At 35.0% G+C, this 13,923-nt stretch overlaps 2 protein-coding genes across 11 annotated transcripts in view; one reads left to right on the top strand and one right to left on the bottom strand.

The window, feature by feature from the left end:
* LOC133849576 (homeobox protein cut) overlaps nt 1–4,167 on the bottom strand; it is an 89,646-nt gene extending 85,479 nt beyond the window's left edge. For all 5 annotated transcript variants that reach the window (XM_062285749.1, XM_062285753.1, XM_062285750.1 and 2 more), the window contains exon 1: nt 2,414–4,167. In XM_062285749.1, coding sequence (XP_062141733.1) covers nt 2,414–2,536 — 123 coding nt within the window. In that variant the 5' untranslated portion in view covers nt 2,537–4,167. The remainder of the gene's footprint in view (nt 1–2,413) is intronic.
* A 402-nt stretch (nt 4,168–4,569) lies between these two features.
* Nucleotides 4,570–7,042, top strand: LOC133849326 (uncharacterized). Of its 6 annotated transcripts, none has more exons than XM_062285333.1 (5): nt 4,570–5,560; nt 5,910–6,035; nt 6,100–6,392; nt 6,454–6,840; nt 6,900–7,042. In XM_062285333.1, exons 2-5 carry the CDS (start codon nt 6,015–6,017, stop codon nt 7,033–7,035), a joined length of 837 nt encoding a protein of 278 aa, XP_062141317.1. In that variant the 5' UTR covers nt 4,570–5,560; nt 5,910–6,014; the 3' UTR covers nt 7,036–7,042. The 6 variants fall into 6 exon arrangements, with proteins under 6 accessions (XP_062141317.1, XP_062141316.1, XP_062141315.1 ...); XM_062285332.1 differs by having other exon boundaries at nt 5,890–6,035; XM_062285331.1 differs by having other exon boundaries at nt 4,570–5,682; nt 5,890–6,035.
* The last annotated feature ends 6,881 nt before the right edge of the window (nt 7,043–13,923 follow it).

Here is a 13,923-nt window from a genome sequence, read left to right as displayed (position 1 = left end):
CAATTCCAATTTCTATTTCTATTTTTTCATTTACATTTTTCCACAAAATTATGTCATTTGCTTTTTTCTTTTCGAAATTTCCGAATTATTTGAAACTTGTAACATCAAATTGCATTTGATTGCAATAATTACGCCAAAAATATTTGTATTGAAATTAAAATCATTATCATACATTTCTTCTACAAGCATTTACTTTATTTTTATTTACTTTTGTTTTTTGATTTTGATTTTGCAAATTAAATAAGTTGTTTTCATTTTTAATTGTTGAAATTCTGCGATTGCAATCGCATTGTTTCAAAGCTGATGAAATGTTTTTGAAAAGTTGTTTTTTTCCTTTTTTTTTTGTGATTAACCGGTTTACTTAAATTAATTTTGATATTATTGTTTTCTATTCATATAGATTTTATTGTTATTGGATTTTTGATTTTGCATTTTCAATTTGTTGATTTTGTAGGCGTTTCCGTTTCAGTTTCAGTTTTTCAGAAATTTCAATAAGCATCGATAGCAACTAACAAATATTTTTTATGGAATTTGACTGTTTGCTCGACTTCTGTAGGCGTTTCCGTTTTTGAGATCAACACGGGCTAATTTTAAAGCTAGGCTTCTTTCTTGTTCGTTTCCTCTTTTTTTATTCTTTCTTTTACTAAAAATTCTTAGTTATAATAATTTGTTTTTGTTTTTGTTTTTTTTCATTTTTAAATTAATATAAACGAATATCTATTTAAACCAAATCACACTTTGTAGAACTATTTTGCGACATTTCCATTTAAATACTTTTTAAATGTGCGTTTATGAATTACAGAACACCTTTTTTTACTTAAACTTGATTCTACTGATTCTATATATTTGTATTATTTTTTGTGTTTTTAAGTAAGAAATACTTATATTCTTATTAAGGCTGCTCTAAATTGCATTCAAAAAAATATTATCTATAAATTATTTTAATTCTTTTCAAATGGGAGTTTACGAATTGAACGAATTAAGAAAAGCTTTTTTTTTTGTTTTTTCTATTTATTTTTTTGTGTGTTTTAAGTAACTAATATTTAAATTCCTATTTAGACTTTTCTAAGTTACATTAAAAGTTGTCGCTCATATGTTATTTTATCAGTTTTCAAATAGTAGATTACTAATTGCGGAACAGCTTCTTTGTTACTTCATTTAAACAAGAATCTAATGATCTTATATGTTATTCATTTTAATATAATTTGAATTAATAACTATTTCAACTCTAATTGGCTTCTAAAATATTTGGAGCACTTTTGAAACTAGCGTTTGCGAATTTTGGAACAGCTTCTTTGTTACTTCGCTTAAACTTGATTTTCTAATGATTTGATATTAGTATAATTTTTTTTTCTTTTACTATTTGAAGTAACAAATATCGAAACTCCAAACTCCACTTTAGAAACGTGGGTTTACGAATTGAGGAACAACTTTTTTATTACTGGGGCTTAAATGCGTTTCTATTGATTTGAGTATATTTCTTTTGATTTAAAGTAAAAACAAGAAATATTGAAACTCCAATTTGTTGCAAAACTATTTTTAACATTTTTAAAACTAGCGTTTGGGATTTGTGGAATCGCTATTGATTTGATATGAGAATATTTCTCTTAAAAACAGAATCTCCAATTTGTTGCTTAGCTATTTCGAACACTTTATTAGAAGCTATCTAGTTTTTTACTGGTTTTAAATATAATTCTAATGATTTGAAATACGTATATATATTTTTTTGCTTTGAACTAATAAATATATATTTATATTGTTACTAAACTATTTCCAAGACTTTTGCGAACTTGCGTTTGCGGATTGCGGAACATCTTATTTGTTATTTGGTTTAAACTGAATTCTAATGATTTGATATTAGTTTATATTTTTTATTTGAAGTAATAAATATCTCAACTCCACTTTGTTACTAAACTATTTCGAACAGTTTTGTGAATTTGTGTTTGCGAATTGCGGAACATCTTTTTTGTTATTTTATTTTTAAACTGAATTCCAATGATTTGACATAAGTATATTTTTGTTCTTTTCTTTAAAGTAATAAATATGTGAACTGCACTTTGTTACTGAACTATTTCGAACAGTTTTGTGAATTTGTGTTTGCGAATTGCGGAACATCTTTCTTGTTATTTGGTTTAAGCTGAATTCTAATGATTTGACATAAGTATATTTTTGTTCTTTGCTTTAAAGTAATAAATATGTGAACTGCACTTTGTTACTAAACTATTTCGAACAGTTTTGTGAATTTGTGTTTGCGAATTGCGGAACATCTTTCTTGTTATTTGGTTTAAGCTGAATTCTAATGATTTGACATAAGTATATTTTTGTTCTTTTCTTTAAAGTAATAAATATGTGAACTGCACTTTGTTACTAAACTATTTCGAACACTTTTGCGAAGGCTTGGCTTTTCACTTACCTGTTGCCAAAATTGTGCCAATAAATAAATTTGCTCCTTTTTGAAAAACCAATCGTTGATTGATTGAACAGCCGTCAGATCCATATCGGCTGTCCCAGCGGCTTGTGGCAATGTTGGCTGCATTCGTGGGCTGTCTTTGGATGTTGGCGATTCTTTGTTGTTGTTGTTGTAGTGTTGTGTTGTTGTGGTTATGTTGCAGTTGCAGTTTTTGTGGTTGTTGTTGTTGCTTTTATCGCTGATAGTTCAGCAACCGTTCAACCGTTTGTTGAGGCATTTGAGAGCGCGTCAACTGTGTTTTTTTTTATTGTTGTTTTTTTGTTGGTTCTTCTCCTCTTAAGTTTTAGTTAATTGCATTAAGCGAGTGAGCGAGAGGGAGAGAGACACACACACACATACACTAAGAGAGAGCGAGAGAGACACATAAACAAATATTCACGCACTTCTTTCAGCTTCTTCCTCTTCTTCTTCTTCTTGGCTTTGTTTTGTTTTGTTTTGTTAGCGGCTTTTCTTTACTTTGTATTTGTTGTTTCTTTTTTTACGTGCTCAAAAAAAATCCATCAATTTTGTTTTTATTTGTTTGGTGCCAATTTTGATGTTGCTAATTCATTTGTATTTGTTGCATGTGCCAAGCTTTGATTTGTTGTCGTTGCTGTTGTTGTTGTTGCACACACACAGACACACACTTGGAAGAAACACACACGCACACACACGCACAACACTTGCACTAAACACAACACGAGGCGTGTTTGTTTGTTGTTGTTGTCGATGTTGTCGATGTTGTTGTTGTTGTTGCAACAATTGCGTCGGCATTGAATTTTCTTGCCATTGGTGTTTTCTTCTCCTCTCCAAGAGCGATTAGGCGAGGGGGCGTTGGAGGGGTTGTTGGAGGGGGAGCAACGTAAAATTCTGATTGGATTTCTTTGATTTGAATTTGCAAATTTGTTGTTTCCCGTCTTCTTTTGGCTTAAACTTGTAAGCGGCTTTGTTGCATGTTGCTTGTTGCTTTGTTGTTTGTTTGTTTGTTTGTTTGTTTGCTGTTGTTGATGTTGCACTCCGATTGTTGTTGCTGTTGTTGTTGTTGTTATTGTTGTTTACACTTGTGACACTCGCGCACACTTTTCTTGCTTTCTTGATTTATTTTGAATTTTTGTTGTATATAAATTTATTGATATTTATGCTTGTTGTTGCTTTCTTTGATTTGTTGTTGATGTTGTTGTAGTAATTGTAAATGAATCGTGTGGTAAAAAAAAATAGATCAAAAAAATTGTATAAACTGAAAATACAGTTATTAAATTTTTTAATTTTTTTTTATATTCTTGTTGTCGTTGTTGTCGATGTTGTTGTTGCTGTTGTGGTTGTTGATGTGCTTCGTTGTTATTGCTGCTGCTGCTGTTGTCAATATTCGTGTTTTGTATTTTTATTTTTATTTTTTAATAAATATGAGTTTTGATTGGGATTCTGATACTGATTCTGATTCTTATTCGACCGACTCCACGAGACAAATGCGGGAGACAGACAGAAGATCTCTGTGAGTTACAACCACAGTCAGTTAGTTGCAGTAGCGTCCACAAAACACACAGTCAGCAGCGTAGCGTTAACAGTTAGAGAGACAACGAACGCACAGTCACACACACGCACTCGCACTCACACACACACACAGACAGTGACAAACACACTGGCGGGCGGCACACACAGAGGCGACGTTGCCAGTCACGAATTCAGTTGATGACTGAACAACATTGAACGACTCGTTGCGTCGACAACCCCAAAAACGTGCACGACGCCGCTTTACGCCATTCGGGCTCAATACACGCAACACGAACGAACACAACGCCAAACGAACCCGAACCACACCGAGCCGAACGACGATAGCCGAACGTAGCCAAACAGCGGCGGCGGCGACGAACACTAGCGCAAGCCAGTGGTGTCATTTCCGCTTTTTTCCCGTCAGATCTGGCTTTTTTTGAAGCGTGATTGCGGGAAAAATATGAAAACAGCGGGCAGCGGGAATTCTGGCTTTTTGAGCAAATTTACGCAGCTTTTTTTTAGTTTACTTTTATTCAAATTTTAGAGATGTTAAAATTGAGTTTAACGGCTCAAATGTTAAAAATGTATTTCTTTCGATAAAATATCGATATTTACTTATATCGAGTAACTTCCCTCAAAAGTTCACCCCTAATTTTAAGCTTCTTGCATCACTAATATTGTGAAATTCGGTTGCGGCATATCAAGTTAACGATGCCAAAGGAATCATATAAACAAAAAGTGAGAGATGTCTGGCTGCAGAGCAGCGAATTCAAGGAGTGGATGAGGAAGGATCCTACAGACCTCACGCGGGTGTTTTGCAGCTATTGCAAGTGCAGCATAACTGCAAAATTAAGCGACTTGCGTGCACATGCTGCAACAAGAAAACACACCAGTGCTATGGAGGGCTTTGTGCAAAAAAATAAAATAAATTTTGCAAAAACGCCTTCAAAAACAATTGAGCAGGAGGTTGCGCTGTGCCTATTTGTTGCTCAGCATAGCGCAATAGCCCCTATAAATCATTTAAGTGACCTTTGCCAAAAAAAGTTTGATGACAGTAGCACCGCAACAAAAATAAAGATGCACCGCACAAAATGCACATACATAATTAAAAATGCATTGGCTCCCCACTTCAATGAAGAGCTTCGCAAGGACATTGGTGGCTCCAAGTTTAGTTTACTTTTGGACGAATCCACAGACATTAGTGTCACAAAGTTACTTGGTGAGTTAATAATATTCAAATATAAAGTTATGTGTATATATGTATATTATTTATAATCGTTTTTATTTGGTTTGTGTTAATACATGTTAATATTATTAAAATTTAATGTTTAGGTGTGGTCATTAAGTACTTTTCTGTAGAAAAAGCAACAGTAGAGTCAACATTTTTAAGCTTAGTAAAGCTAGAAGCTGGGGACGCATTGTCCATCGCAAACGGTCTCAAACAGGAGTTAAAGCGTTTAAGTCTTGATATAAAGAATTTAATTGGCATTGGAACAGATAACGCAAGTGTGATGATTGGAAGCAAGAATAGCGTTTACACAGAACTAAAGAAGGAGGCCCCATCTCTTATCTTAATCAAATGTGTTTGTCATTCGGTGCAACTGGCAGTAAACTACGCCTGTAAGCACTTTTTTCCGGATGATTTGGAATTTTTGATTTATGAAACTCATAATTGGTTTTCAAAAAGTTCAATTCGCCAGTCGCTATACAAAAAAATATATGAGTCTATCAATAACGAAAAGGTATTTTTAGTAGAAATGAATATGTCTGTTTTATATGTGTATATCTATCTTTTTATGTATTAATATTTCTAAATCGTTAAAAAAACATCTAGTTTCTACTAATTCCACGTGATTGTTTACCTATAGTAAGTTGTTGATACTTGTAGAAGTGATTGTCCCAAAAATATGTAAATATTCAAAAATTAATTAGCATATTTTTAATTAAAGGCCCCCCTTAAAATTCCAAGGGTTTGTGATACTAGATGGTTATCCATTGAAATGGCAGTAACTCGAATTTTAGACCAATGGCATGAACTGAAAACTCACTTTGGAATTGCTGCTATGAGTGAAAAATGCAAAACCGCAAAAATCCTGTACGAATCTTTCTGCGACAAAAAAAACTATTTGTACTTGGTATTTTTAAAGCCTATATTGCAGGACATGCAAAAAATTAACTTGTGCTTCCAAAGTAATTCGGCTAATGCGACGATGCTTTTAAGTGATCTTATACTCGCTATCAGATCATTGCGACAGAAAATAATTCCTCCTGATATTGATGTTGACATTATTAACGACGATGACTTCGAAAAGCACGTCAAAAGCGATTTAGGCCTCGGCTACGATTTTGAAAAAGAAGTCAAATCAATGAATATAGAATCCGTCGAAGAAATGGAAATAAGAGAGTGCTGTTCCGGTTTTGTAGTAGAGCTAGCCAAACAGTTGAAGCAAAGGTAAATATTATCTTAATTTTTATTTATATTTTGTAGTATATAATTTTTTTTTTAATTTCAGACTTCCGGACAATTTTAACATATTAAAACAGATTGATGCATTCTCTGTTGAAAATATTTTAAAAATCAAAAAGAAACAAATCTCTCCAATCCTTGAGTATTTTCGTACTCCTAATATAGATAAAATTGAACGACTGTACAACGACATAACCCTGGTAGAGTGGGAAAATGTCGATGATACTGTTAAGTTCTGGGCTGAAGTTCTTAAATATCGGGATTCTGGCGGAAACTGCCGTTTTCAGGAATTGGCTTCAGTTGCTCTGCAAATGCAGTCCCTGCCTTGGTCGAATGCCGACGTCGAGCGGGTGTTCAGCCAAGTCAATTTAATAAAAACGAAAATTCGAAATAGCATGAGCGTTGAAACGTTAAACGCTATACTGAGTATAAGGTCCATATTTTAATTTATTTGTATCTTCAAATTATAAATTAATTTACTTAAAATTTTAGGTACGGGCTGCGTCGACACAATATGTGCTGTTTTAACTATAATGTACCACCCAGCTGCCTATCTACAATTGAAGACAAGAAATTTTATCCAATTGATGATGATGATAATATTGACGACATCTTAAATATAATATAGATCTTAATTTTTGTACATTATTGTTTTTTTTTTTGTTTTCTTTGTAATGATATCTGTTAGAGAATTACCCATATATTTTATGTTAAGTAGAACTGAGGGTTTATTAGTGAATAACATGCAGTACATTGCCTTATAAAAATCAGTTTTTTTCTTAACTTTTTTCTCTGGTATTCCGCTTTTTTTAGCTTTTTTTTTTCGTTGATCCAGCTTTTTTTGCTCAGAAAAAAATGACACCACTGGCGCAAGCAAGCGACATTTGCACTCGAGAGAGAGGCGAGAGCGTGTGAGTGAGAGCGCAAGAGAGTCACTCAATTGGTGACTGGCCTGCAAACGCTTTTCATTTCGTTCAATAGGTTTGATTTTCATTTGTTTTGCTTTTGGGGCTGAGCAATTTTTGTGCGCCGTCGCCGTCAACGTCGTCGTCGTCGTTGTCGTTGTCGTCGTCGGCGTCGTTCGACGCTCACATACGTGTTACAACTTGCGCTCAGTTCTTGTGTTTACTTTTTGTTTGCTTTTTTTTTTTGTGTGCTTGCTCCTTCTTCTGTGTGAGTGTGTCTGTGTTTTTTTTTTGTGCTCATGCCTTTGCCTTCTGATAACTGCTGTCAGTTGCATGTATTGAAATTCATTCATTCAAACTGTCTCCCTCTCACTCACACACAGACACACATTCACTCACTCTCTTCACGCTTGGCCATCCTTCGCTTTGCTCGCTCGCTCTCTCTCTCTCTCTCTCTCCCGCTCTCTATTAACTCGCTCTCGCTCGCTCCCCCAGTCGAAGGCACGCTCTACATATGTGAGTTCGCTGTGGCTTGGCATTCAATTTGTAGCTGCGACGTCGACGTCGACGCTGACGTCGTCGTGTGTGCGCCTCTGTCGCCTTTTTTCTGATTGGGAAAAACTTATAGAAAATGTTGTGCTCGTTTTACATTTGACTCGGGGTTTTTTTTGGTCTTTGTGTGTGTGTGTCTTTTTGTTGATTGAGCCGCAGATTGAGTGAAACTGTTTCGCATGTGTTTTGGGCGACAGAACGAGAGCACAAAACGAGTACAAAAGTGTGTGTGAGAGAGAATGCGAGAGAAGAGCGAAGGTGTGAGCGAAATAGCAAAAAGTCAGGGGAAATCTTTGAGTTGATTTTTTTTTACTTGTTCTTGTTTATGAATTAAACTTTTTTTGTATGTTTTTTTTCTCAACTCTTTTTTTTTTGGTTTTATTGTATTATTACTATTTATTTCTGTTGCTAACATATGACGCAAGGGTTTGAAGAGGTGCAGTGGAAGGGGGATGGGTGAGGGGGAGAGGGGACAACTTCCTTGCGAATTTCGCTGGCTTGCTCGAATTATTATTGTGTCTGGCTTCTTCTTGTCTTTTGTCTGTGGAAAATTGCGAGCTCTTTTTATGCGAAGCTTTTCCTCTTCTTTCTCTGGCCAAAGGTCAAGCTGCTTGCTTTGAGGCAATCCTGGCTTTTGGGCAGGTAAAAGCGCTGGGGTCAAAGTTCAGTGATTAGCTCCGAATTTGACGAAAATCGAATTAGCAACAGAAGCAACTTAAGTTTATTACCAAAAATCCAGACGAACAATTTTCAAATGTTTTTTCATTACATTTTCCCTTAATTTTTTGTACACCAAATTAATTAAATAACACTTATAATATTCATAAAACTATTTTGAAATTTGAATAATGACTTAAATATATTTATATTACTAAAATATATATATAGAATAATGAATATAATATCAATATTCAAAATGCAACGTTAATACAATATCGTACTTAGATTAAAAACAAAAAACCTATTAAAAAAAACTTTTCTGGAAGAACACTTTAAATTCCAATTTATATTTTATAGAATAAAAGAATTAATATGCTTTGGTTTTTTGATATTCTTGTATTCATTTTCTTTTAAGTTAATTCATTTGCTTGTTTTTTAACTTTTAAAATTCAATCACTTTTAACATTTAAGGAACTCTTTAATTTGCTAAAGTTCATAAATACATTCAATACTTAAATTTTGTTAATTATTTTTTTTTGTGTTATATTGTTTTGTAATACATTTGCTTTAAATAAAATAAATGTAATTCTATAGTTTATTATTTAGTAGTATTCAGTATCATTGAAGCAAAATGTATTATTTTAAGAGATTTCAGCTCAAGTCCAGCCGCCAACGTCACTCCCTACTCACTACTCCGTATTGTCCACTCCCCACTCACAACCCCAACCCCAACTCCAACTCCAACAGCATCTGCAAGCCAACATAGCTATTGCCCATGCCATTGCATCAATTCGTTAAAGTTCGCTTCAAACCTCGCTTCGACTTTGCACATAAAGAAAAAGTTCAAATTGTATCGAAGCGCCAACTGCAGTCGCAGTCACAGTCGCAGTCACAGACGCAGTCGAAGCAGCTGCCGAGCAGCGGCGCAGCGACGTCGGAGATGCCGATGGCAACCTTAACCCAGCGTTCAATGGTAGACAGTGAGTGGCGTGATGGAGCAAGAGAGGGTGTGGGGGGCGCACCTAATGCAAAACAGAGAGCAGTCGCTAAATGCGTTTTGCAGTGTGCGAGAGAAGCCGATGAGGAAGCTGTGTGTGTGTGAGGGCAAGAAGAGGAAGCAGCCACCTACACGACGGCTTCGGAGCCGTTGCTCGGGTTGACGCTAACGCTGACGCTGACGCTGACGTCGCTGCCGAAACTCATTTCATTTCATTTCATTGCTGTTAGATTTTTTTGCTTGCTTTCAGCCAACCATTTCTTTTGCACTTGTCCATGTGTGCACGTGTATATATGAGTCTTTGTGTGTGTGTGTGTGTGTGTGTGTACAGCGAAGCTTTATTTCAATAGTTCCCTCTCATTTGTGCACATGCGAAGCAAATGCTGATTGACAATCGATGGATGAATGCTTCGCTTGAGTTGCAACCGAGCAACGATAGCGACAGCGGGGAAATGCAGCAGCAGCAACAGCAGCAGCAGCAGCAGCAGAAAACAGAAACCGAAAAAAAAAACAGAAACAGAAACTAAGAACAAAACAAACAAGTGTTTGTTACAGCAACAATCAACAACACGCATTCCACTCAAGAGCAACCAAAAACACTCAACTCAACTCAACTCACGCTCGCTCGCTCTCTCACCGTCGCCGCCGTTGTTGCGCTCACGCACCGCGTCGTCGGAGAAGTTTGAGTTGCAGTTGCAATCGAGCGCAGGGGTTCGGCATGATGTTCGAAATACGTTTTCGAACTCGGTTTCAATTGAGTTGAATTCACAGCGTGCATACGAATGAGAGATAATTGTTTAATTCAATCGCTTATCAATCGCTGAACAAAATTTGAATTTTATTTCATTTAATTGGTAGCAAATTATATTTGTTATTCGTGTGTGTGCAGTAATTAACTTAATTCGAGTTAATACGAAAATTATAAATGCATTTGTGAAGAATAGAAATTTACTCATGATAAAATTACCAAGTTTTGTGTAATAAGTTATTATTATGATTTTATATTAATTTGAAAATTTTATTAGTATAATATGAAGGAAACCCTATAAGAAAAATAAAGAATAAAAATAGTATAAAAGAGAAAGAAACAGATTAACGAAAAACAATGTAAGAAGCGCAATTTGTAGAGAAAAAGTATTTATAAAACGAGTTCAATTATTATAATAATAAATGTTCAACTTTGTATAAATGGAATGGTATAATTCATATTTTACTTTGGATATTTAAAAATATTTTAAATAAGTACAATATTAATAAAGCAATTATTAATATACTTATTTTATTATGTTATCATATTATATTCATTCTATTATTGGTTCTTATTATAACTTGGTCTTAACGAATTTCTCGCGCAACAAGCAACGAATTGCAGTGACAAGTGTAAGCATACAACAAAAACAAAACCAAAAAACTCACTCAGTGCTGGGTGGTGGGAGGCAGAAGAAGTAGAAGTAGTAGAAGTAGAAGAAGAAGCTGCTCGCACACGCTTGACGCGAACGTCGCTCAATTTTCGATAATTCGCATAATAAAAACCAAAGCAAACCCATACACAGCCATTGTCACACACACACACACACACACACACACATGCTGAGAGACACGACATCAACACAAGCGCAAGTGTCACACGGCAGCGACAACAGCAGCAGCAGCAGCATCACCAGGAAAAAAAAAGAAGCAAAAACACAACACACAGAAAAAATACCATTTAAGCCCCGCCCCATTTGATTGGCGAGCCAAAGCAGTCGACGACAACGACAACAACGACGACGACGACGACGACGACGACGACGTCGTCAATGGACACACACGTGAGACATGTGTGTGTGTGTGAGCTCGTCGTGCTGCGCAGGTAGCAGCGGACAGCGGCAGAGCCAACATCATTCATCGAACGAACGAAGACAACGACGGCAGCAACAGCAACAGCAACAGCATCGCAGCGCCAACAAATTTGCTCTGCTGCTGCTGCTGCTGGCTGCCCATGTTGTTGTTGTAATAAGTTAAGAAAGGCAAAAAAAAAACAGGAGAAGCAGCAGCAGCAGTGGCATTTTATTTTATGGCAGCTCGCTCGCTCGCACCAAACGCCATTGAATTGAGCTTAAGTTGGCGCTCCGTCGCGTTGTCTCTCCAACACACGCACACACACTCACAGTCTTTGCATGGGCATCTCTTGTGTATGTGAATGTGTTGTTGTTGTTGCTTTTTTTCAACAGCTTTTGGCTTTGATTTCTTTTGCCTTTAAGTATGTGTGTGTGTGTGTGTGTTTTTTTCGGTTCTTTTTGACTTTTTACTTTACTCTCTGGCCCGCTCTCCGCTGCGCACGCGCTCAGTGCCCCCCCTTCCCCCCTTCCCAACTGCCCAAAACCCAACTCATACAAGAGGCTTGAGCTATGACTGCGACTGAGGCTGAGGCTGAGACACTGCTCGTTTTTGCCCATTGAGTGCGGCGCTTGATTTCTGCTCAGAGTATATTTATATGTATTTTTTTTGCTTCTTTCTCTTTTGCTTCTGCTGTGTGTGAGTGTGTGTTTTTTTGTGTGTTATTTGTATATGGTTGTTGTTGTTGCTGGTGCTGCTGCTGGCGACTGCCCGGCACCGATTGCATAGGTGTAAAAGAGCGCGAGCTATGCAGGTGCCGATGCGTAGTCGTCGTCGTCGTCGTCGTCGTCGTCGTTGTAGTTGCTGGCGACTGCGCTGTCGACGTCGCTGCTGCTGTCGCTTGTGTTTAGCTGCCTATTGCTGGTTGCTATTGTTGTTGCGTTTGATTGAAATTATGATTTTTTTATTATTAGTTGTGCGTGTGTGCGTGTGAGTGAGTCGACTCGAGTAAGCGTGTATGTGTGTGCGTGTCTGTATGTGTGTGTGTGTTAGCCTAACTGTTAAAGTGTCATATTAGTGTTGTTTTTTGGTTGGTTGATTCGACGGCGGCGAACTCGCTGCGTGTTTGTGTCTGTGTGTGTGTGTGTCTCTGTGTGTGTTTGTGTGTGTGTGCATGCAGCAAATTGATTTGATTTGTGTGGCATTTTTGCGCTGCTTGATGAGGCGGCAACAACAACAGCAACAACAACAACAACAACAATTAGCAATTACAATCAACGGGCGGTAATTAAGTTATAACTATGAAACTTTTTCAGCTATTTTAATAGCCTCTCCCCCCCCACTCCTTCTACCTCTCCCCCCTTACTCACTCCTCCTCCATTCTCTAAACACACCGAAAGTCTATTAAACTTATCGATTTATTAGAATCTCGTTCCAGTTCGTTTAATGCAATTAAACAAATTAAAAATGTTTCGGCTTTTGTTCAAACTCAATTCTCATTTTCAAATTTACAATTGTTATTGTTCATTTTCTTTTGTTTGGGAGAATTTGTTATGATTCATCGATTTTTGTAGTATTACTTCGCAATAGAAATTATATTTGTTATTTTCAAAATTAAAATAAAGTTTTACGAATAAGATAAAGCAACAAGAAAATAACAAAACCAACAAAAGAAAAACTTATTTGTATCAGTTAAGTTTCTTCTAAAAGAAATATTTTAAAGTGCAAATGCTCTAAATGAACATTTTTTTTAATTGAAATCTTTTTGCAATTAGAACTGATGTAATTTATTGTATTTTTATTATTCTTGTATAATATATTGGATTTTATAGTATAAACTTAGAAAATATCATTCACAGATTACGTATTAATTATTTTTCTACAATAAAAAAAGTAAAGTAAAGTAAAGTTATACAAAATTTATCGATTTTTAAATATTATAAATATCAAATAAAGTTAATTAATTTTTTTTTACTATTTATTTTTTTTATGTGAATTTTGAATTTTTAAGATATTAGAATTAATGAAAACAAAACGAATAAAATACATTTTTATTATGTTATTAAGTTGAACTGGGATCAACTCAAATTGTACATAGTAAAAAAAATTTTATAAAATGTTGATTAAAAAAAAACTAAAAGCATTTTATTTTAAATTCTAAAATTTAGGAATCCCTAAATATCTACACAATGACCAAATTCTAAAATCAAGAACATTCGTCTTTAAAATTGTGTACTTGAAATAAGACGTTAAGAACAAATTCTTAAAACTAAGAACATTAATATAATAATTGTCAAATTTTTTAAATATGTCTAAAAATTCTAGATTTAGTTTACAAAATTCTGTAATTCATCGAAATTCCTATAAAGTTTTTATCTAATTAAATCATAAAACTGAAGAAATAATAAATTGATACTAAAAAAAAAACAATCAAATTAAATACAATATTTTGTTCATCTTATAAAAAGATTATTGGTCTATAAGATTTTGTTATTTTTATTAATAAGAACTTGGGTCCTATATTAAATGTTCTTGAAATCTTTCTAACATTGAGATTTTCATGTTCTTGACGCACTTTTGGGAA

The sequence above is a fragment of the Drosophila sulfurigaster genome, chromosome X, assembly GCF_023558435.1.
Source record: "Drosophila sulfurigaster albostrigata strain 15112-1811.04 chromosome X, ASM2355843v2, whole genome shotgun sequence".
Lineage (NCBI taxonomy): Eukaryota > Metazoa > Arthropoda > Insecta > Diptera > Drosophilidae > Drosophila > Drosophila sulfurigaster.
This window is presented reverse-complemented; position numbering and strand designations above follow the sequence as displayed.